The sequence below is a fragment of the Cetorhinus maximus genome, chromosome 3 (assembly GCF_964194155.1).
Source record: "Cetorhinus maximus chromosome 3, sCetMax3.hap1.1, whole genome shotgun sequence".
Classification (NCBI taxonomy): Eukaryota; Metazoa; Chordata; class Chondrichthyes; order Lamniformes; family Cetorhinidae; genus Cetorhinus; species Cetorhinus maximus.
Genome location: NC_135881.1, coordinates 78,528,705 through 78,554,113, shown reverse-complemented (window position 1 = coordinate 78,554,113; position 25,409 = coordinate 78,528,705). Strand labels below are relative to the sequence as shown.

The window sequence follows — 25,409 nt, the reverse complement described above, 5'->3', positions numbered from 1 at the left end:
TAACCTAGTCTGTTTGGTGAGAAGCTGATTGGGTCAGTTTGGCTACCCCGTTCACACCTGCTTGATTTTACTCTCCATGACATTGTCCATTTTCCGCCCCAGAGAATTCAATTTAAATTACCCCCATAATATCATGACTTCACAGAACTGAAGACTTATTTGGCTTTAAACTATGGCCTTGCACTATGATTCTTTGGCCTTTACCTAGGTTTCTCAGTGAAAACTTACTCATTAAGCAAAAATTCATGCCCGACCTTTCAACATGAATCGTCTTTTATTATTAATTCTATTTTAAATTCAGTTAAATGGTTTAACTGATGGTTGATTCATTAAAATTGTAATAAATTATAAATAAGCATGCTATTAAATGCACAATGTTTCTGGGTCATGAGGAAAGATCAAGAAAGTCTTCATAGATAATTAATGCTTCTCAACTTTGAAAACAAAACCATTAGCTCAGATCCAGCAGAGCAAGGAGCACAGAAATATTTGCTTATGGCTGGAAAAAATGCAAGATTAATTATCCCAAGTTTAATAGAACCGTTAATTCTCTTAGATTGTTAAGATTGCCTATTCAAGTTTTTAAGCTTCTGTAGTTAACCTAAGGTTATGCCGAAGAATCCCTTAGAAGTATCTTCTCCAGAATCTGCAAATCCATCATGCACAGAGCTCTGCAAGAAATCTTCTTAGCTGTCCCTATTTCTCCATGTGTGATGCCGTATTAGAAAATTTAATAATAGTGGATCTCATAGGAGATTAAATGAGTCAGTCTAGTATCTAGTTGCGTGTGTGATTGTACATGTGAATTCTGTAAGATCTCAGATTATTAAGAATGGTTTTAGTACATTTTATTCTCATAGCTCCATTTTATTATAATGTTCCCTCTTTGTTAAATTTTATAATGACAATATCAAACCATGGCTTGAAGAAAACAATTTTTTGCTTGAACATGATCCAATTGTTCGCTCTCTGAAACGCCAATGGTGCTGACATTTCAGTGCGTATAAAAAGACAATGGCAACATACTGGCACACAGGAGATCAGCACACAAGGGATGATTCCTTCTGTAAGTGATCTCCATGGAATTCATCAAATAAGAGCTTCAAATTCTGACATTCAAGCACCTGGATTAGAATTTTCTATATAGCTGAATTGCTGTTTGGTAGCAACACAGGCTCCAGCATAGTCTTGAGGCAATGTGAACTGTATGGTGACCTTTTAGGAGACTTGTGAGTTGTTAGATGTGGATTTAAAAAGGGTAATTTGCGTTACTTATAGCTGTAGGTGGGCTGCAATTTTTATTTCACTGGGATTAAATACAATGAAAAACAATTAGTCCAAATTGAACCAATTTTTTACCAATCCAAATTGCACATTATTTAAGAAAATAGCACATTGGAATAATGCCATTTCGTAAACTGGTCCTTGTAAAATAGCATATTAGTATGAATGGAGTCGATTCGATTGTTGCACATAGTTTTTCGGGTGGTGGGCCTAGCCCCTGAGGAGTCAGCACTTGACCTGACTGAGTTTGGTTCTGAGTCTTCATTACAATGTGATTGGTGAGCTGCAGGACCACTGATTTACATCTCCATTTCTATGTCACTTCCACCCACATCTCAGTTAGCTCCAAGCTCTATTCATGAACATACAAAATTGATAAATGGGAGGGGCCAACTGGTTCATCAGACCTGTTCCACATCATGATTGTAGGAGCCACATGATTAGACATTCCTTACCCCACCCAGGTCGACATGTAAACTCCGGTGAGGAGCAAAAGAAAGAGGAAAAACCAAGGGTCACTAAGGTAAAAAACACTTCTGAAAATTCCTCAAGGTAATCAAAACTAATCCAGTCAATCTCATAGATCAAGTGTTGTCAACTTCCTAAGATTCATCCTGCACAAGCTCCACTTTATCCAGAATTCTGCAGCTTTTTAAAAATCTATTGGGTGTGGGCATCACTGGCTAGGCCAGCATTTATTGCCCTTGTTCAGAGGGCATTTAGGAGTCAACCACATTGCTGTGGGTCTGGAGTCACATGTAGGCCTGACCAGGTAAGGACAGCAGATTTCCTTCCCTACAGGGCATTAGTGAACCAGATGGAGTTTTTACAACCAATCGACAATGGCTTCATAGTCATTATCAGACTTTAAATTCCAGATTTTTATCGAATTCAAATTCTACCATCTGCTATGGCAGGATTCAAACTCAAGTCCCCAGAGCATTACACTGGGTCTCTGGATTACTAGTCCAGCAATGATACCACTACGCCATCGCCTCCATATCCTATTCAATACTAAATCATATTCACTTATCAGCCCAGTCCTTGTCATCTTTCACTGTTTTCTAACGTTTTTAATCATGATGCTCTAGTAATCATGGTGTGGCAAAGACTAGATAAAAGCAGGCTTTATTTTTATTTATTTCAAGATACTCATCCTTACCTCCAAATCCATCCATGGTATCATTCCAATCAAAGTCTGTAATCTCCTCCCACCCCATATCTTAGCTTGCATCCTCTGATCTTCCATGTGTGTCTTCCCCCTCAAACCCCCTCACACCATTTATGGTGGAATCTTTAACTATCATGGTCTTTCTCTTTGGAATTATCTTCCCAATCCTTTAATTTAGCTTTAATTCTTCCTATTGTCAAAAATCTCCTCAAAGCATTGTTTTTTGAACTTACCTTTGGTTAGCTCCCCTCAACCTTCTTCCGTTTGCTCCTTGGTGTCTGAGTTTTCTCTCTCCCTCTCACAATAATGCGCAGTGTGCATTTTTAATTACCTGTCTCCTAATGTGACGAGCTACCAGATTGGAACTTTCCTAAAAGAGGCATAAAATTCATCTGTCCGGGCTACAACTATTATCGCATTTACATTGAATCACAGCTTTAGTATGAATATGAGATTATTGGCTTTTTCAGTTTTGCTGTATAGGTCATGATCAAAGTTATACATGAATAATGCTCAAAAGTGAAAATTTAAAATTACTTGTCACAGGTTGCTGCGAAGTATTCTTCATAAAATTCTCATGCAGCATTGTATCATTTTTCTTTAGAAAAAGGATCTCTTAAGCTAAAAATGAAAAGTAAATTATTTCTCTGCTTCATTAAGCAGTGTGCAAATAATTCCATTTCCACAGGTTTGGAATCATACCCTTGCTTCAAACGCCAATATATTTTCCTCAGTCTGTGTAAAGTTCAAATGACAACTTGTGTGACAGAGAATGAAAATTACTTACTGTCTCCTTGGCAACGTAGTGGACCGACTGCAAGCTTTGCTTCAGATCCTGAGCGGCTAGTGTCTCCAACTAATACCTGGCTTACAGGAAGATGATTTTTATATGCGAGAAGTCCAGTATCCTTCCTCCTGAAAAAAACAATTGACAAAAAGAAAGATAGATTGTTAAGCCTGAAAATGTCTACTTACGTAGACTTGAACTTTTAGCAGTGCTGGTTGCATATTTTTGGATATGAACAGGGATCTTGGTAAACATTTTGTATTTGTTTCCAAACATAGAATGAAATTGCTAAAATTGCCTTGGAAGTTGTATGTGATATCATTATAATGAAAGTTATGTATGCTTGGTTATTTTTTTTCTCCCACTAAAACATTTGTCAAAATGTTTTTCCAGTCCTTTTCAAGTTGGCCAACTCACTCTGACCATTCAGCTGGAATGCTACACAATAGATTGCAGTATCCTGTCTCTTTCTCTAGGATCACAATTTCCCTAATTTATGTACAGCGGTCTGACCATGTCAACACTTTTCTTGTTCATTTACACAGAGGGTGAGGAGGAAAAAATACAGGACACAGCCAAGGAGATGGAGCTCCAATGTGATAGTGAAATACTTTAGAGGATCTGGAACTATACTAGTAAAACATTTTCAGTACTCCAATGCATACTAGCCAAAAGGCTAAGAAAGAGAACAGATGACTACACTCGTACATCCCCTGCATTCAATCTAAATATGCATCTGGCATATTTATGCTTCTGGTGCAAGTGGCTGCATCAAGTATACAGTTCCCAAATGAAAACGCCAATCTAGGATTTGTTCACTGAGATAATTCTGGTTAAAAGTTTACATAAATACTGAGTACAGTATTTATGGTGCTGAGGGGGGCTAACATCTTGGGTGAGGGGGCAATGCCTCTAATTTGCACAGGGCACCCCCTAAAATGATGTACTTGCCTCCCTTCCCACCTTTTCAACAAATTTGTTAAAAAATCTGAGTTCTCACTCTTGCCTGCCTGCTAATGTCCAACATATAATGGAGGCAGGTTGAGGGCTTTAAGTGGACAATAATTACTCCCTCCTCCAACCTCATTCCCACCTCCCCCTGGACACCTTCTCCCCTCTGAACTCCCTCCCTCCAGACAACTTCCTCTCTCACTCAACTGGACCTTCCTCCTCTCCCCCCCTCGCTGATCATCCTTTGCAGTCCATGGCCAAGACTGCGATGTTCTGAAGCAGACATTAACGGAGGCCTTCCACCTTCCATGAGCTGCTTCATGGTGAAGCCATGTCCATTAGAATCCGCCAGGCATGTGATACACATGTTCCTCCAGGGTCCAGTAGCTCTAGGGCTCTACATCTTCTGCTCCTCGGATGTTTGCAATCTGAGCAAGGCCTTAAATGGGATATCCCAACTTCTGCACGTCACACTTGTCCAGACGTGTTCTGGGCCCGCATCTTCCCGCTGGTGTAACGGTAAATCTGGCGTGGGCGATGATTCCTGTCAGACCTTTCTTTGCATCCCATTACTGGGATACAAATCCGGTTCATGCCAGCCTCCAGCGGGATTCCCATTTCGCCATGGCAGACATCACTGGATGATCCCACTGTTCTTGCACACCGGCGTGAAACCCATCTTTGACCATTTCCCCATATTGGTGCATCCTCCCCCGCCATGATGCCCCGACGCCAACGGGGGCCGGAAAATTCCAACCTGTGTTTGAAACTCTCATTTGCTATTATCGATAAGTTGCATGCTTTAATAGCTGTACAGTTGTAGTGAATTCAAATATCACTAAAGGACACAGCATGAAATGCATTGATTCACCCATACTTACTGCAACAATGGGGGTACGCAATAAGTTCGCAAGAAGCATTTGGTCATTAATGTATCACTGAATCAACAAAAGCAAAGCAGATACTGAAATGCTCAGTATTGGCTGTCATCCATCAGAGACTGCTAAACACAATTGTTATATCAGGATATTGAACTACAACCTTTCTCCATTCAAAAGTTGCTTTCCATATTTTGTTTGTTTTCCAAAAGGACTGATTTCCCGCTTTAGATAATGAACTGCTTAAACTAATAGGCCTGAATTTTTCCCATGTCGGGCGGGTTCGGAGGGAGCGGGCAGGGGCGGTCGGGAACCCGACCACTACCCATGATCGGGTCCGCACCGCCATTTTACATGGGCGGGCCAATTAAGGCCCACCCAGCAAAATGCACATCTCCGGCATTCAGTCTGAAGGGAAGGGCGGGCGGGGGCGGGAGCTCAATGTCCGCCGGGTCCAATGGCGATCCGGCAGCCAAGCGAAGGCTGCCATTGACTTTGCAGTACCATTGCGATGCAGAATGTCATTGCTGAACAGGGCAGGTGGGCAGGGCCGTTGGCCCCGAGGTTTTCAGACCAGCGTCTCGCTGCCCTCCTGGAGGAGGTGGCAACATGCTGGGATATCCTTGTCCCAAGGGACGGGAGGAGGAGGCCCCCCCACCTCACCAAAAATGCCTGGAAGGAGGTGGCATCCAGGGTCAGCTCCCATGATGTGGTGATGCGCACAAGGGTCCAGTGCCGCAAATGCTTCAATGACCTTCTGTGATCGAGAGGGGTAAGTACCGTGTTGGCATGGGTCACTTAGCACAATAGTTAGAAGCGGTCCCCTCCTAGTTTGGACCTCAGAGTTGTTACAGCGTGAGTGGCAAATGTCAATGAGGCAGCATTTGGGCAAGGGGGTGATCTCTGGCTGCTTGGAATGAGTGTCTTGTTGCTTCAGGGTCATGAATCGGCTGAACCCTGCAAGGTTTTCCTCAGTCGGGTTGGCCAGGCTGCAATGGTAATGCAGGTACAGGGTGGACTAATCAATGCTCCTCTCTCCTTTTAGAAGAAGACAGCACACAATAATGCTGAGAGGCTGTGGACTGGCGGAGCAGCGCCCTAGCTTCTAATCCTGTCCAGATACGAGCAGGAGGTGCTGGAGCTGGAGAGGCACCATGCACCTAGATCAACCTGCAGCGGTGAGGTTGGGGTGCTACAGGGAGGTAAGAGTGCAGTGCACTGAGGTCACAATGTCTGTCATAGCAACCAAACCACTGTTGTCTCTATATTGATGTGAGCCTCGAACATGGGATCCCCATTGATAATGGAAAGACGAGGGCACCCTGATCCGGCTTCCAGGCATGCACAGTAGCAGTGTAACGATTTCAACTAATGACATTTCCTTGTTCTTCCTTTCAGGGTCACCATAACAAGAACCTGATGGACCGCCGCTCACCGCAGAGGGTACAGAGGAAATAAATGCACTAGCGTCACACCCTCTCAGCCAGGCAGGCACCAACACAGATACCAGCACCACGGTGGGATTTAGATCTTCGGCTGGCATCTCGGGGCACAGTGGTGAGGCCACTTCACACTCGAGGTGCAGGCGGAGGCAGCGAGTGCCCCGGGCGCCAGCAGTTGGTGGACTGCTGGGGACCAGGAACATGCTCAGTTGGTGGCTGATGATGGGCCTCTGGAGACATCCCTGAGGCAGCAGATGCTGGAAGTCCAGCAGGGTGTGTGGGAGGATCTGGCGGAGATACATGAAGGAATACGTGCCATGGTCTCCGTTGTAGAGGAGTCCATGTGGAGCATGAGCAATGCAATAATCCTCATGGCCGAGCGTAATGCCTCCTCCATGGATAGAGTGGTGACTCTCATGGAGAGGCTCCTCCAGGAGCTCAATCAGGGGTTCCTGGTGATCCATTCGGACCTGCAAGCCCTCACACAGGCAATGACTCAGCTGATCAGTGTCAGTGTGGGAGATGGATTGGGCACCCAGTATCCCAGTTCAGTGCCCATCCATCAATGGTGAGCAGGGAGGTCCAAAGCGACCTGACATTGGCGCACAAGCTGCTTGTCATCTCTGCGGGCTCCTCTCAGGGCACTCAGCATGAGGGCAGCAGCTCCTCTGCCCCTCTGCCAGTGACTGTGGCATCCGATGAGGCTGCAGTGACTGGGGAGATGCCAACCATGGCACTGGCCGCTCCCTCCCAGGCGGGGCCAGCACAGCCCACCAAGATCATCAAGGCCAACAGAACAGCAGAGTGAGCAGGCTGTCTCCAATGACAGTGCCAGTGTACTGGGAGTGCCTAGACGTAGCACCTGCAAACGTAAGCATAAATCACCTTAGGCACTACACGACTTATCACTGGTGTTATTTTTTTTGCCCCACTTTTAAGTTCTTTATAAGTAGGTGTGATGTTGAACACCTTTACATTTAATTTGTTTTATGTATGCCGGGCTCCACAACAGTAAATGTGTTTGTTTTCAACAATCCTCTGAGTGCTTCATTAATCCTGCAGGTGCAGGGTAACCTATGATGTTATGAGTGACTTGTTTGCCATTGAACTTTATTGAAATGGCACATAGTGCATGTTGTTCACCAAGCAAATGTTCCTGTCAGGTATCGAGTATGGAACCTGCAGCCCCGACATGTGGTGATGGTTCATCTCTGGTGGGCTAGCTGAACGAGCATTGGATCAAAGCCTCCCATGTGTCCCTGCCTCCCTGGAGGTTGCCCAGATCAGCGTCTATCCCGCCAGCGTTCTCCTGACTCACTACTGGACTCATTGTCTGCTGCCAGAGCAGCTGTGTCAACATCTTCTTCCTCCACTGCATCCCCCCTTTCCAGTGCCAGATTGTGGAGAGCGCAGCATGCAACCACTATCAGTGACACATGACCTGGGGGGTATTGTAGTGCACCCCCTGAATGGTCCAGGCATTGGAAGTGCATCTTGAGAAGACTGATGGTTCTTTTGACCACCATTCTTGTGGAGGCTTGGCTCCCATTGTACCACTGCTCGGCCTCTGTCCTTGGATGACGGAGAGGCGTCATGAGCCACCTTTTGAGGGGATAGCCCTTGTCACCCAGCAGCCATCCATACAATCGGGCTGGAGCACTGAAGTGCCTCGGCACCTGGGAGTGTCTCTGGGTGTAAGCGTCATGGGAGCTGCCTGGGTACCTTGCAAGACTTGCAGAATCTGTGGTCACACACAATCTGCACATTCATGGAGTGGAATCCCTTCCTGTTGACGAAGGCACTCGGCTGACCCGCTGGCACCTTGATGGCCACGTGTGTGCAGTCGATTGCACTCTGTACACGGGGGAAGCCAGCAATCACGGCAAAGCCTCTAGCTCGCTCTGGCTGGCTGGCCTCAAACGTGCGATAGTCAATGAAAGTCAATGTACGCCTGAACAGAGCATCTGTCACCAGCTTGACACAACTCTGGATAGCTGTTTGGGAGACTCCACAAAGATTACCCACCTACCCCTGGAAAGAGCCGGAGGCATAGAAGTTGAGGGCAACCATGACCTTCAGCGCCACTGGCATAGGATGTCCACCCAAATAGATGGAGCTGATCTCATGGCCGATCATCTGACAGATGGAGGTCACACTCTCCCTTGAGAGGTGGAGCCTCCTTCGGCATTGCACCTCAGACATATTGAGGTAGCTGCATCGCCGCCTATAAACCCTGGCAGCAGGATAATGGCATCTTCTGCGGCCCCTTCCGCCTTGGACTTCCTGTTGGCCTTGCACCCCTTGTGCCGGCGCCTGTCCTTCCACAGGTGGCTCCCCTGGAGGCTGAATAGGGACTCTTGGCTTCCTCCCCCTTCTGGCCCTCCCTTCCCCCTCAGAGCAGGAGACCACAATCCCCATTCTCAGGGTAAGGGAAGGCTGTCTGATACCTGGAAGGCCCCAAATGTTATGACTCCTCTGGAGTCCTGAACTGAAGCCTGTTATTTCTGTCAAAGCAGCTCTGAAGCGAAATGAAGTTGTCCTGTTCACACAAGCAAGTAGCAATAAGGTATAAACTAAAGTACAAACAACTCACATTAGCAAGCCCACTCACCCCTCTTATCCTGCCTGTGGATGAGGTTTTTAAAAATGTGGCCTACCCGCCTGCTCGTTGCGCCTGTGCATCGCCCTGAAAATCGTACAGGCTGCGCAAAATCAAATTCAATTGGTGCCTCAACAGCCTTAACTGGCCTGTTAATTAATGGCGGGCGCACCTCTGTCCTCATAGCACACCCGCCTACCGAAATATCGTGGTAACGTCGCAACGCACGTCATCGCGCATCATTTGATGGTCTGGTGTGTCGGGCCCGCCCTCGCATGCCGAATGTAAAATTCTGGCCATAATGCTCATAGTCAACTACCAACAGATTAAATTTTGAAGAAATTACCTGGGCCTGGTCTTGTCATTTGTGCCTATTATAACCTTGGCAGCAAACAAATTTTGTGCCCGAAAAGATCATGAAACTTTGGGCATAAGTGAGCTTTCCATGGCCAAAGTCTCTTTGATCTTTTCTGTCCATCCATTAAGCCTTCCATCTGAAAAAGTCTCTGGTCTCAAAATTGGCTGTGCTTGTAACTCTAAAATGTGAGTATCTTTCAATTGCACTTGTTAGAGATGGGGGTGGGGGGTGGCGGCAAATGGAAATGGGGAGATCAGATATTCAGATGCAGTCGAAAACATTGACATTTTAAAAAATAGCTATGTTTTTATTCTTTCACAGGATGCGGGTATCGCTGGCTGGGCCAGTATTTGTTTCCTATCACTAATTGCCCTTGAGAAGGTGGTGGTGAGCTGCCTTCTTGAACCGCTGCAATCCCTGTGGTGTACGTACACCCACAGTGCTGTTAGGAAGGGAGTTCCAGGATTTTGACCAAGAAACTGAAGGAACGGTGATATATTTCCAAGTCAGGATGGTATATGGTTTGGACAGGAACTTGGTGGTGGTGATATTCCCATGTAATTGCTGCCCTTGTCCTTCGAGGTGATAGAGTTTACGGGTTTAGAAGGAGCTGTCAAAGGAGCCTTAGTGAGTTTCTGCAGTGCATCTTGTAGATGGTACACACTGCTGCCACCATGCGTCGGTGGTAGAGGGAGTAAATGTCTAAGTTGGTGGATGGGTGCTGCTTTATCCTGGATGGTGTTGAGCTTCTTGAGTATTGTTGGAACTGAGCTAAAATAGGCAAGTGGAGAGCATTTCATCACACTCCTGACTTGTGCCTTGTAGATGGTGGACAGGCTTTGGGGAGTCAGGAGGTGAATAATTCACCACAGGATTCCTAGCCTCTGACCTGCTCTTGTAGTCACAGTATTTATATGGTTGGTCCAGTTCAGTTTCTGGTCAATAGTAACTCCCAGGATGTTGATAGTGGGGGATTCAGCGGTGACAATGAAAGTCAACGGGAGATGGTTAGATTCTCTCTTGGTGGAGATGCTCATTGCCTGGCACTTGTGTGGCATGAATGGTACTTGCCACTTATCAGCCCAAATTGTAGGTTGTCCAGGTCTTGCTGTATATGGACATGGACTGCTTCAGTATCTGAGGAATCATGAATGGTGCTGAACATTGTGCAATCATCAGCGAACATCCCCACTTCTGACCTTATGATGGAGACAAAGTCATTGATGAAGCAGCTGAAGATGGTTGGGCTGAGGACACCACCCTGAGGAACTCCTGCAGTGATGTTCTGGCACTGAGATGAGTGACCTCCAAAAACCACAACCATCTTCCTTTGTGCTGAGTATGGCTCCAACCAGCAAAGAGTTTTTCCCCTGATTCCCACTGCCTTTAGTTTTGCTAGGGTTCCCTGATGCCTCACTCGCTCAAATGCTGCCTTGATGTTAAGGGCAGTCATGCTCACCTTACCTCTTGAGTTCAGCTCTTTTGTCCATGTTTGACACAAGCCTGTCATGAGGTCAGGAGCTGAGTGACCCTGGCGAAACCTAAACTGAGTGGAATTGGTCAGGTTATTGCTGAGCAAGTGTCACTTGATAGCACTATTGATGACCCCTTCCATCATTTTGCTGATGATCGAGAGTGGACAGGACATACCTGGACAATTTTCCACATTGCCAAGTTGATGCCAGTGTTGCAACTGTATTGGAACAGCTTGGCTTCGGGGGCAGCTAGTTCTGGAGCACAAGTGTTCAGTACTATTGCCGGAATGGTGTCAGAGCCCATGGCCTTTGCAGTATCCAGTGCTTTCAGCTGTTCATTGATATCATGTGGAGTGCAGTGAATTGGCTGAAGGCGGGCATCTGTGATGCTGGGGACCTCAGGAGGAGGTCGAGGTGGATCATCCACTCGGCACTTCTGGCTGAAGATGGTTACAAATGCTTCAGCCCTGTCTTTGGCACTGATGTGCTGGGTTCCTCCATCATTGAGGACATTTGTGGAGTCCCTTCCTCTAGTTATTTGTTTAATTATCCAGCAGAACTCACGATTGGATGGGCAGTATTGCAGAGCTTAGATCTGATTCATTGGTTGTGGGATCACCTAGCTCTGTCTATCATAGAAACATAGAAAATAGGATCAGTAGTAGGTCATTCAGCCCTTCGAGCCTGCTGCGACATTCAATATGATTATGGCTGACCCTGTATCTCAACGCCATACACCCACTCTCTCCCATCCCCTTGATGCCTTTAGAGTACAGGAACCTATTTCCTTCTTAAATATATTCAATGACTTGGCCTCCACACCTTCTACAGAATTTTGAAAGATGACAACCAATGCATCCACGATTTCAATGGCCACCTCCTTTAGTAACCTGGGATGTAGATTATCAGGCCCTGAGGATTTATTGGCTTTCAGCCCCATTAGTTTCTCCAACACTACTTTTTTTAGTAATACTAATTTCCTTCAATTCCTCCTTCTCACCAGACCCTTGGTTCCCTAGTATTTCTGAGAAGTTATTTGTGTCTTCCTTTGTGAAGACAGAACTAAAATAATAGTTTGATTGCTCTGCTCTTTCCTTCTTTTCTATTATAAATTCTCCTGTTTCGGACTGTAAGGGATCTACATTTGTCTTTACTAATCTTTCTTTCTACATACTTATAGAAGCTTTTACAGTCTGCTTTTAGGTTCCTTGCAAGTATACTTTCATACTCTATTTTTCCCCTCTTAATCAATCTCTTGGTCCCCCTTTGCTGAACTCTAAACTGCTCCCAATCCTCAGGCTTGCTACTTTTTCTAGCAACTTTATACAGCTCCTGTTTGGATCTAATACTATCCTTAATTTCTTTTGTTAGCCATGGTTTGGCCACTTTACCTGTTGTGTTTTTGCACCTGAAAGGAATTTATAACTGTTGCAATGTGTACATTCGTTCCATAAATATTAGCCATTGTCTATCCACTGTCATGCCTTTTAATGAAGTTCCTCAATCTATCTTAGCCAACTCACACCTCATACCTTTGTAGTTTCCTTTGTTTAGATTTAGGACCCTAGTTTCAGATCGGACTATTTCATTTTCCATCCTAATGAAGAATCCTATCATGTTATGGTCACTGTTCCCTAAAGGACCCTGCACAACAAAAGTAATAATTAACCCCTTCTCATTGCACAATACCAAATCTAGGATAGCCTGTTCCCTACTTGGTTCCTTGTCCTACTGGTCTGAAAAACCATCCCGTGCACAGTCCACGAATTCATCCGCTACCGTATTATTGCTAATTTGTTTTGCCCAGTCAATATGTAGATTAAAGTCACCCATGGTTACTGCAGCACCCTTGTTACACATACCTCTAATTTCCTGTTTAATGCCACCCCCTTACCTTACTACTACTGTTCGGAGGCCTACAGACAACTCCCACTAATGTTTCAGCCCCTTGTTGCTTCTTAGCTCCACCCAAACTAATTCTCTATGTAGATTTTCTAAGCCAACATCCTCTCTCACTGCTGCATTGATTTCATCCTTAACTAACAACGCCATGCCACTTTCTTTTGATTTTTGCCTGTCCTTCCTACATATCGAGTACCCTTGGATATTCAGTTCCCAGCCTTGGTCACCCAGCAGCTATGTCTCCGTAATCGCAATCATATCGTGCCCGTTTACATCTATTTGTACTGTCAATTCGTCTACCTTATTGCGAATACTTTGTGCATTCACATACAGTGCCTTTAGACTTGTCTTTTTAACATTTTTACACATCTTTATTTGTACTATGGCCCTATTTGCTGCTAGCCCTTGTTTCCTCTGCCTCCCACTTTTGCTTTCTAATTTTCAGCCTTTCATTCCTATCTTTGTTTCCCTCTCTTGTGTCTCCCTGCTCAGGTTCCCATCCTCCTGCCACTCTAGTTTAAACCCTTCCCCACAGTACTACCAAATACCCCTGCGAGGATATTGGTCCTAGTCCTGCTGGGGTGCAAGCCGTCCAGCTAGTACAGCTTCTATCTTCCCCAGAGTCGGTCCCAATGCCTCAGGAATCTAAATCCCTCCCTCATAGACCATCTCTCCAGCCATGCATTCATCTGGTCTATTTTCCTATTCCTGATCTCGCTAGCATAAGAACATAAGAACAAAGAGCAGGAGTAGGCAATTCAGCCCCTCGAGCCTGCCCCGCCATTCAATACAATCATGGCTGATCTCATTTTGGCCTCAACTCCAATTTCCCGCCCTCTCCCCCCATAACCTTTCAACCCATTACTAATTAAAAATCTGTCGATCTCCTCCTTAAATTTATTCAGCGTCCCGGCATCCACTGCACTCTGAGGTAGTGAATTCCATAGATTCACGACCCTTTGAGAAAAGTAATTCCTCCTCATCTCTGATTTAAATCTACCGCCTTAGCCTAAAACTATGGCCTCTCATTCTAGAATGCCCCACAAGGGGAAACATCCACTCCATGCCTACTTTGTCTATCCCCTTTAGCATCTTATATACATCAATTAGATCTCCTCTCATCCTTCTAAACTCTCGCGAGTATAGGCCTAAACTGCTCAATGTCTCCTCATAAGACAAGCCCCGCATCTCTGGAATCAATCTAGTGAACCTCCTTTGAAACACCTCCAATGCAACTACGTCCTTCCTCAAGTAAGGGGACCAAAACCGTGCACAGTACTCCAGGTGCGGTCTCACCAATGCCTTGTACAGTTGCAACAACATTTCCCTATTTTTATACTCTATTCCTTTAGCAATAAATGCCAAAATTCTATTTGCCTTCCTTATTACCTGCTGTACCTGCATACTAGCTTTCAGCGATTCATGTATGAGGACACCCAGATCGCTCTGCACTGAAGCATTCTGAAGTTTCTCTCCATTTAAATAATAAGTCACCTTTTTATTATTCTGACCAAAATGGATAACCTCACACTTATTCATGTTAAACTTCATCTACCAAATTTTGGCCCATTCACCTAACCTGTCCACATCCATTTGTAAATTTCTTATTTCTTCATTGTAACTTACTTTCCTTCCTATTTTGGTGTCATCTGCAAATTTAGCTATAGTAACTTCTATCCCTGAATCCAAGTAATTAATATAGATTGTAAATAGTTGGGGCCCAAGGACCGAACCCTGTGGCACCTCACTAGTTACAGCTTGCCATCCAGAAAAATACCCATTTATCCCGACTCTCTACTTTCTGTTGGTTAGCCAATCCTCTATCTGAGCTAATATATTACCCCTAACTCCGTGTGATCTTATCTTGTGTATTAATCTTTTGTGCGGCACCTTATCAAAGGCCTTCTGGAAGTCCAGATATACTACATCTACAGGATCCCCATTATCCACTTTGCTTGTCACATCTTCAAAGAACTCTAGCAAATTAGTCAAACACGATTTACTCTTCATAAAACCATGCTGACTCTGATGGATTGCATTTTGACTTTCCAAATGCCCCATTACTACTTCCTTAATGATGGATTCCAACAATTTCCCAACGGCAGACGTTCAACTATCTGGTCTATAGTTTCCTACTTTCTGCCTCCCTCTCTTTTTGAATAAGGGCGTTATATTACCATTTTTCCAATCCATTGGAACCTTTCCAGAATGCAGGGAATTTTGGAATATTATAGCCAATACATCCACTTTCTCCGCTGCCACTTCCTTGAAGACCCTGGGATGTAGGCCATCAGGTCCTGGGGACTTGTCACCTTTAATCCCAATAGTTTGCTCAGTACTTTTTCTCTAGTGATAGTGATTTTTCTAAGTTCCTCTTTCTCTATATCCTCCTTCTCTATATCCTCTGCACTATCTGTATCATGTGGCACTGGGAGTAATCCTGAGATTACTACCTTTGAGGTCCTGCTTTTTAATTTATTTCTTAGCTCGCTATATACTCCCACTCTGACCTCTCTGTCCATAGCCTTCTAAACTGTTCCAATGAAGCTTGAAGGATAGCGCTTCATCTGTCATTAACACAGTTTATAGCCTTCCGGACTCAACATGGAGTTCAACGTTTTCAGATGATAACATCTTCCCCCAATTTTTTTGGCGACAGCAGCTGTTGGTGACGATTGATAGTCCCATCTACCATAGACTCACCTTTTGTTCCTTTACTCATGTCATTCCCTTCCCTTTTGTCAAATCTTCTCTATTGATCTCTCCCCTACTTCTTTCCCAATCCCGGTATTTGCATAAAAATTGCTACATCTTTAATTTTTTCCAGTTCTGATGAAAATTCAATGGCTGAAAATTTGGGTGGAATTTAATGCCATCCCCTGTGGTGAATTTGGTGGCGGAAGGCATTTAATCAGGAAGGAGTGTGGTGAATGGGGACCCCGCCACCTTCCCGCCTCCACCCCAATTGAGTCTTTGACAGCCTTCCTGTCCCATTGCCAACTAAGACCCTTAAGTTGGCAATTAATTAGTATTCATCTAGCAGCAGGCAGGGGGCTCACAATGCAGGAAGCATGACAAGCAAACCCATGTGGGGTTGGGAAGGGGGGCCTACTAAGGGCCAACCCCATACCCTTGATGCAGACACCACTGTGAGCCCATAAGCCCATAACTCCAACCTGAGCCTGAAATCCCGATCTGAGCCTGTATCCCAATCAGAGCCCATAACCCTGACCTGTGTCTGTAATCCCAACCCAAGTTCATAACTATGGCCTGAGCCAGTAGTTAGTATTCTGACCTGAGTCTATACCGTGAATTGAGCCAGTAAGCTCTGACCCAAACCTGTAACCTGATATGAGCCTGTACCCTAGACTCAAACTGGTAACCCTGACCCAAACCAATTATCCTGGCCCAAACCAGGAACCATGTCCTGAGCTGGTAACTCTGGCCTGAGCCTGTAACCCTGGTCTGAGCCTCATAACCCCAACCCAAGTCTGTAACACCACCCCAAGCCTGTAACCTCTGTACCCAAACATGAAATTCTATCCTGTGTGACTCTGTACCCCAATGTGTGTTTATCTTTAGGAAAGAAGGGGAGAAATTTGAGAAGGAAAAATTAATGTCAATAACAACTATTGAGATATTCATCTTCTTTTGTAAGAACCTATGGCAAACCTGTAAAGAATCTCTGGTGAAGGGTGCATTTAGGATGTTAATTCATATATTTTACATGAAGATTGGAGAATTTCAGATGCTTTGAGTTTTGAGTTCTGCTGTCAGTAAAATTACAAGTTATTGCCACAGACTGAAGGATAACATGGTTAATTTACTCACCACTGTTTGGCATCAGCATCACAGTTGCAGTAATACTTTGGATTGGTGCAATTTCGCTCAATTCCACAAGCACATTTCTGTATCCCAGGACTGGAACCTCCCCAATAATAATGCTTCTCGTTCCCTCGTCCTATCCACCAAGTATATGGATTGCCAGCTGCAAATATAACAAAACAGACACACTAAATAAATGTTGCTAATTAATTGTTGAAACCTTTATTGACTATCCTACCAGGAATATTTTGACTGAGCTAGTACCAGAAGAAATAATTGTTTTTGCAAAGCTAGTACCAAAATTTGACGCCATTGTTATTACAGTACACTCTTAGGGAACTAAGCATGTTGCATTCTACATGTCCTGTAACATAGAGATACACAAATACAACATTACAAGGCTGAGTGCCAAAATTCAATTTTTAAGAGTCACACAGAAAATACTTGGTTGGAGGTTTGCAAGGTAATAATTGATGAGCTCGGATGCTTTGGAAATCTCTCTCACAAAAAGCTGTTGAGGCTAGGTCAATTGGAATTCTGAAATGGAGATTGCTAGATTTTTGATAGGCAAGGGTATCAAGGGTTGCAGAAGAAAGGCAGTTGGATGGAGTTAAGATACAGATCTAACTGAATGATGGAACGAGAGGCTGAATGGCCTCCTCCTGTTCCTATACTTTCACAAACTCACAGGAGTGAAGCTTTAACTACGTACAGGAGCTGGAACAATTCAGAAGTTGTTGTTCAGCTGAAACATACCACCATTCAAAAATTACTTTGAGTTTAGAAATTTCATGTTACAATAGGAAAGTGAGCTTATAGGTGAAGAAGTGCACAATTAAAATGAGCTTTTCTCAAAGCATGGTCAGAGTAATGTTTGAGTTGATTTTCATTCACTAAGAAACACTTATCCTCACCTCTATATGCAGATTTGCAAGTTTTAGAAGTAATAGGAAAATGGAGACCATCATGTCTTAGGAAGAGAAGGCATTACAGGACAGAGGATAACAAATGGTTGGGTATTTAAAAACAGACGACACTTGGATATTTTGTGTGCAACTGAAAAATGATAAAGCATCCAAGCATTATTTTATAGTGCTACAAATTGAGAACCCAATAGTGATAGTGTGGATAAATATATTTGAAGAATCTAAAATGCATGTCTCAATACACTTTAAGATATAAAGAAAGAATGTATATTTATAAATATATTTCATCTTTGAGCCAACCCAAAGCACTATATAACCAACAGATTTTTTTTTTGATGTGCAGTCATATCATATAAAGTTAAACCTGGCAATTAATTTGTACATTGAAAGATTCCATAAACAGAAATGAATGAAAGTCCACATCAGATGTTTTATCTGCTATTAATTTAGGGAAGAATGTTGTTAAAAGGACACAAGAAGGATAGGTATGTTACAAAGAATTGTGACCACAAGCTTGTTTACATCTACCTGAGCTAGCAGATGTGGTCCCAGCTTAATTGCACATCTGGAAGACTGCAGCTCCAACAATGCAGCACTACCTCATACTGCACTGGAGTGTCAGCCTGGATTATAGACTTGTAGGATTTGTATCCTTAATCTTCTGACTCGGAGATGAGAGTGCTATTAACTGAGAAAGCCACAGAAAATAAGGTTATTGGAACATTACTGAGGCCCAGTCGGGAACTGTGGATGATTTGAAACTGAAGGTTGAAAACATCAGTAAGTGCTTCCATATAGCACTTTAGAGGATAAGATGCAAACATTCAATGTATCATATATCATCTTTAGTCATTCAGAACAGGCTCACACGCACATATACACTTGTTTCAAACGTGATAAGAATAAATACATTCAGGTTCAACATTATGTTATCAAGTTGATTGTTTTTACGTGCATGAAGTATTGAAGAGCATTATTGCTGGTAATGCAGCGACCTGGGGCATTAAGGTAGGAACTCGCAATTATTTCTGTGTGATGTGTTTACACGCTATGCTAATGGGCAGAATTTTACCCCGTTGTGGGGGAAGCTTAGGAGTGGGTGTCCGGAGACGTGCCTCCGATCAGCGCCCCCAATTGGGGGTGCGCCGCCATTTTACATAGGCGGGACAATTAAGGTCAGCCCAGTGTGACGTCCGCAAGGAAGTGCTATGCGCTTCCTGTGCAGGCAGGGAGGGATTCCCTGAGCCGAGAGTGCGCTCTTTCGTGCATGTGCTGCCTCAGGGAGACCGGCTCCACAATAAAAAATCTGAAAAATAGAAAAAAAAATTTCCCTGACATGTCCCCTCATGTGACACTGTCACATGAGTTGGGACATGTCCATCACTTTTAAATACACTTTAATTACATTTTTTAAAACCTACATGAAACCTCATCCCGCCCGTGGATGAGGTTTCATGCCTTTTATAATGCCCGCCAACCTTAAGGTTGGACGGGCAGGTCCATTAATTAGTTTAATGACTTTGTCAATGGCCTCAATTGGCCATTGACAGGTTGGCAGGTACACAGCTGATTCTGCTGAGCCCTCGCCTACCTGAAAATTGAAATGGGGCATGGTGATGTCGGGAGTTCCACCCAACGTCATCCCGCATCATTTTACGTGTTGGCGAGTGGGCCCCGCCCCCCGCTCACCGACCGGGAAACCCTAGCCAATGTTTCGTTAGACCGATTTCTTTAAAAAAAATTTCAAAAAACATGCAGGGAAACATATGGCTCCCCAATGACATCATGCAAAGTATGAGTTTGAAAGTGCCCTCTGCTGTTGTCTAGGTAGTTCTGAACAAAACATGTGATTCAGCTCTTAATATAGATATACAAGTTTACAGCTTGTTGTTTCATTCAAAGATGAATTATGCGTCACTGAACATTTTTTTGACTGACAATATTTGTTCTACTCAGTCTGAATTAAAATGCAGGTCATATCTCTCACGTAATGGTCCATCACAAAGAAAAGGGAGTAGAAGCAATTTAACTGGTGGGAGATAGGGCCGAGTGCCAGTATTGTAATGTAGTTACAATCTGAACAAGCACTTTAAGAACTGTTTTAAGTTGCCAACAGTATGCTCATAAGTAATGGGCCTCATTACTTTGAGGCTTAAGTTCTATTGATGGCAGCTACATCTATGTTATTGGCCTTGGCCAGAGAGGGTAGCATTCATCCCTGAACTGCATGATATTACATTGATTATCTCAAACCAGCTGCACATTGAAAATGTGAAATGCCTTACTGTTCATATAGACCACATCATGAATGATAAAGGTCCTGCTGGCCAAATGATGCAATCACTTATATTCAGTAAAAGCCAACAAAGCAATGGAATTGTGCTACCTAAACTGCCACTAAGTTCCACTAGAAAGCCTATTGATTAATTTGAAATCTTGTAGGGATTCAGTGCCTATTTTAGGTATGGATATAAAATTGGCTAAAAAATAGAAATCAGTAGGTGTTTGGTGGAGGAGATTAATAGGAGTGGGATGGGAAGTACTGAGTGTGATGCCTCAGGAATTGGCGTTTGGATCACTAGTGCTTCTAATTTACACAAATGACTCAGGGCAAAATCATCCCAGATTTGTACTAAGTGCTATAGCGGGCGGGGAAAAGGACATTTTACCCACCGGCTGCAATGGCAGCTTTTTGCACCATATTGTCCCCTTTCCGGCGCATCCAATTTCATTAATAATGCATTCGCTGGTGGGCGGCCTCTGATTCACCTGCTCCGTAGTCACCTCAGGCCTTCAGATTGTAACTACATTACAATACTGCCATGTTTAAAGGGTGCCCCTGTACAGAGCTAGCACTCTTCAAGGGATAGGAAGCTGCTGGAAACTGATGGTTTCCAAAGGGAGGAAACATGCTGCCCCCAAACTTAGCGACACCTCCCTCGGGCGCCTACTGGATGTAGTGGAGGCCCAACGCGAAGTCCTCTACCCCTGCTCTGTGTGAAGACCAGCAAACAAGGTCACCAATCCAGCATGGGAAGCGGTGGCAGCGGTGGTTAGTGGCAACACCCTGCAAAAGAGGACAGCTATCCAGTGCAGGAAGAGGATGAATTCTCTCATCCGTTCTGCGAGTGTAAGTCACTTTTTTCATCACTCTCAACTCAAACACTCACAAACCCATCACACATCCACAGGGATCTCACACCTCAAGGGACAACACCACTAACTCTCACACACACCCTCACATCCCCATCAGGCTCATATCCACTCAAGCTCACGTCCTCATCCTGTCCATGGCTCCGCTCACCACACAAACATTCCATGCAGTGCCATGTGTCCTGCTCACACTCTCTCCATCTGTTTTCATGCAGGAGAGGCTGGCGCACCGCAGCAGGGAGAGGTCCCAGACCACGGGGGTGGAGTGGCCGAGATTAGGCCCCTCACTCACTTTGAGGAGTGTGCCATCGCACTGACTGGTGAGGATGTGGACCCTGCCTGCGGCGACGGTTAGGTCGGCAACGAACACCCACCTGAGGGTCCTGCACCACGTCAACCCTCCCTCAATACAACTGTGAGTGCTCTCTCTGCTGCTTTTGACTCTGCTGCCATGTACTATTATCTCTACTTTGGTTCACAGGGAGCCCTGCCAAATGACCGACACCCTAGCCAGCCAGTCCCTCCTCAGCACCATCCACGTTCCCACCTCCAGCCAAGAGGACACCTCCTCCATTGGAGAACTGGAAATAAGCAGCCTGGATGACCCATCACAGCGCTTACCCACACCCTTCACCTGTGCAGAGACACACACCTCAGTGGGACCTAGATCTAGAGCAGACTCAGGTTCACAATCTGGTGGTCACCGCATGGACAAGTGTCCGCAGCAGGAGGGGACAAGTTCAGCTGTGCTCCCCGGCACTCAGAGGACTGCCGGGGAAGAGGCATCTATGAGGTCTGTGTCAGATGACGAGCCTCTGGATTTGGCCTTCCAACTCATCTTGGAGAGTCAGCAGAAGGCGGGGGAACATCAGGCAGAGCTATTAGAAGCCCTCAACAGAGTGGCACGCAAGTCACAGGAGTGCGTCTGCCTGCTCTCTGATGAAGTGGTCCCCACATGTGCACACACTGAGGCCTCCATGGGAAGGATGGTGGACACCATGGAGACCCTGGTCCAGCAGAAAGTGGAGATGCGTGCAGACCTGCACTCCATCACGGTAGCCATGGGTGAATTCCTGCAGTGGCAATGTGAGAGGGAAACGGGGCACCTCTCTCCAGGTGCTCCTTCACTTCAATAAGTTGGACCAGGGCCCTCGGGCACCCGAAGGGGAGGAGCGGCAGCTGGACACCGCTGGGTCATCCACTTAGGAATCTCCAGGGTACAACCCCCAACAACCCCCAAAGTTCTGGTCCATTGACTTGCTTGCTTAAAGAAAATCCAGCAATTTTCCAGAAAGCTGCAAACTTGTTTCAATCTTCTTTGGGGTTGACAAAAACTGACCAAGTCCTGATTTTTCCATGAAAAATGCAAGTAACTATAAAATTGACATTTCAATGCAATTGCTATGTAATTGCTAAGTGTCCTATTTGACCCTGAGCTGAGCTTCAAACCCTGCATCCTATCCATCCAGCACATTTACTTTCACCTTCACAAATTTGACTGTCTCGGCTCTTCCTCACCCCATTTCCACTGAAATCTTTATTCATCCCTTTGTAATTTGAACTCAACTTCACTAGCTTTCCCCAATTCACCTCCACAACCTCCTCCAACTCAATGCTCTCTGCCTTTGCTTTGCTGTCTCTGGCCTTCTGTGTATCCCTCTCTCCACTGCATGAACTATATCAGAGTCTTCAGCATGAAACTATCTCCCTGAACAAGCCTCTCTTGCTACCTCTCTTAATTTTAAAAGCCTGCAACTTATCACAATCTACCTGGCATAGAATTTAAAGACAGAAAATTGGTTCTTCTTCATTCCTTCATAATTTCCTCCTCATTATCATAAAAACCCATTTAATGCCATCATTGTTTCGATACTTTAAAGCAATTTAGTGATTCACATTGAACTGCATTTCATTAGGTAAATACACATTAAGCTTTTAACGAAAATCACTATGATTTTCCTCATCAATATGCGATAAAAACATTCCAATAATCCTTTCTAGTCTGTTTTGCAACATTTCCACAGCAATACTTATCATTAATTTTGACACATGACAATACTTATACTTCTGTACTTGTACTATTTTCCTAAAAGCCTGATGAAAGCTATAGTAAACTCATTTTAACTTTGGAATTCATGGCCATAGAGCACGTTTACATAGCAAAGCACCAACATGCTTCATAAAAGGGGAGAGCCAGCAATTCGGACACTGAATTCAAATTACAAAAAAATTTAGACAGTTTAGATCAAAGTTTCATAGGTAAAACTTTCACAGGTAACAATAACACCTCATGATGTGTTTGGCCCCGATGACTGAGCTGCTGACAGACTATAGAGGGCTACTGAGAGGCTGGAAAGCGGGCAGCCTCTATGTAGGGAGTCTGTATGTTGGCCCCATTACCTCCTATACCAATGGCCATGTTTGGGGCAGAAAGAGTGTCTTCCCCACAAGGCCATTACATAAACATAAAAGATCAGCCAAGGCCTGCTGTATATGGTTGATTGCACATTCAGTGAAACTCTGCTGATGTCATGGCAGAAGTATGTCTGAAAGATTTTCGGAGCCAAGATCTTGTGTACAGCCTTGTGTACGGGCAGTTGCTTCTATATCACCAGACCTGCACTCAGAAATCTCCTCCAATGTGAACAGAGTGAATTCACAGCCTTTTTCAGTCATCCTACATTGCTGCAGCCCCCCACATGGATGAAATATCACGGGTCTAATAAATAAGCTATGGTTAGGGCAAGTGATTTGTCACAGATTGCTTTTCCACCTTGGAGAGAATTGCAGTGTTTCTAAAACGTATTGTCGTGTAAGAGCAAATCGGCAACTGGTTTTACACTTCCATTGAGAAAGAAAATTGGGTCAGGTGTAAAACAGGCTGCTGATTTGTCATCATCCATTTTTTGCTAGATTACAAAAGTTAAAATTACTCCCGATAAATAAGTGCATCTCTGGCACACTCAACACATAATAGAATTACATCTGGTGCACTGTGTCAGCAGCAGACTGGGTAGACCAAATGGGAATGGCGAGGAAGGCTGGCATGGGAAACACAAAATGAAAATGACACTGACATAAGTCTGTGGGATGTTGCAATTGCCCCTTCAAATTTTGGCATTTTCTTTGCTACAGAAAATTACTTGCATGAGCCCTTCTATTAAGGATGTTCAACACAACTATGGAGTAAAAAAAATACAAGGAAAAGCCATGCACAAGTATTGATTCGTTGAATTTCAGCCTGTGAATGACAGCTTAATTTCCCCATTGGAAGGGTCCAATCTGTAATCTTAAGACCACATGCCAATGTTGTATGAACAATCATTTTCTTGTCAGGATTTAAAGCTATTGCTGCATTTACGAAATGTGTGTCACCAGCTCTCCAGCTCACAAGAACTGTCTCTGTTGGGAATTAAATAATAAAATCTATCAGCCTCCTTTCAAATCTTTGAGCCTCTTGCAGTAGGAGAAAATGTGGACCCAAAAGTGATGAAAGACGGCAATAAAAAATTTCTCTCACTTTCAAATGACAAGGAACAGCAATGTTTGACTATCTTGTCTCTAAAACATTCAATTGATGTATATTTACAACTGAATTTTAGTGTCATCAACAACACTTTTTTCTTTATTCTTTCATGGGATGTGGCTGTCATTGGCAAGACCAACATTTGCTGCACATCCCTAATTGCCCTTGTACTGAGTGGCTTGCTCAGCCATTTCAGAGGACAGTTATGAGTCAGCCACATTACTGTGGGTCTGGAGTCACATGTAGGCCAGACCAGGTAAGGATCACAAATTTCCTTCCCTAAAAGACACTAGCGAACCAGATGGGTTTTTACAACAATCAATGATAGTTTCATGGTCACTACTACTGAGACTAGCTTTCAATTCCAGTCTTATAAATTGAATTTAAATTCCACTGGCTACCATGGTGGGATTTGAACCCATGTCCCAAGACCATTAGCCTGGACCACTGAATTATTAGGCCAGTAACATTACCACTACGCCAGCATCTCCCACTTAAGTTTGCTATGTAATATCAAGCTGCAATTATTAATAATACATTCAGATTATATATAATATAAAGTTATTACCATGTTCCCCACATGGGAATGAGAGATGATACATTGTCAGTCTTTTCATTATACTGTGCAGGCACCATATTGAAACCCATATTTCATTTGTTAGGCCAGCTTTGTAAAATGGCTGCCTGCTGTTTTGACACGGCTCAAAGCCTTGTTGCTCAGAGGAAAGAAGCCATTTCCCACCTTGTTGGCTATGGTTTTACTGCATTTATCCATTTTAAAGGAAAGCTTTTTTTTGAAAAAAATATTTATACAGTAATTTGCTTAATGACACCTCGCAGCATATGGATTTATCTTGTCAATTCAGTTCCAGTCATGTCTCCAACTCATTTCCGATGAACTGCTTCACACGTAACCTACTCCTTTGGTAGTTATTAGCTGTGCTAATGAAATAAAAATGACGAGATTGTTAAATAAAATAGCCTGCCGCTTGTAATTCCATTTAGTATCCTCTAAATATTTTTATGTTAGAAAAAAAAAAATTGGCTTCTTTATAAGGGCATCAATTGCCCAATGTCAAAGTACCATTAAATTCCATAGGTTAAAGCCTAGGATTCATTGCCTATCATCCTC

At 44.1% G+C, this 25,409-nt stretch overlaps 1 protein-coding gene across 1 annotated transcript in view; it reads right to left on the bottom strand.

Annotated features, from left to right (window-relative positions):
- Positions 1-25,409, bottom strand: part of LOC144678739 (contactin-associated protein-like 2) — a 2,328,914-nt gene that overhangs the window by 544,060 nt on the left and 1,759,445 nt on the right. The window contains exons 14-15 of the mRNA XM_078538599.1: positions 16,679-16,835; positions 3,243-3,370 (exon numbers count right to left, since the gene is read on the bottom strand). Coding sequence (XP_078394725.1) covers positions 3,243-3,370; positions 16,679-16,835 — 285 coding nt within the window. The remainder of the gene's footprint in view (positions 1-3,242; positions 3,371-16,678; positions 16,836-25,409) is intronic.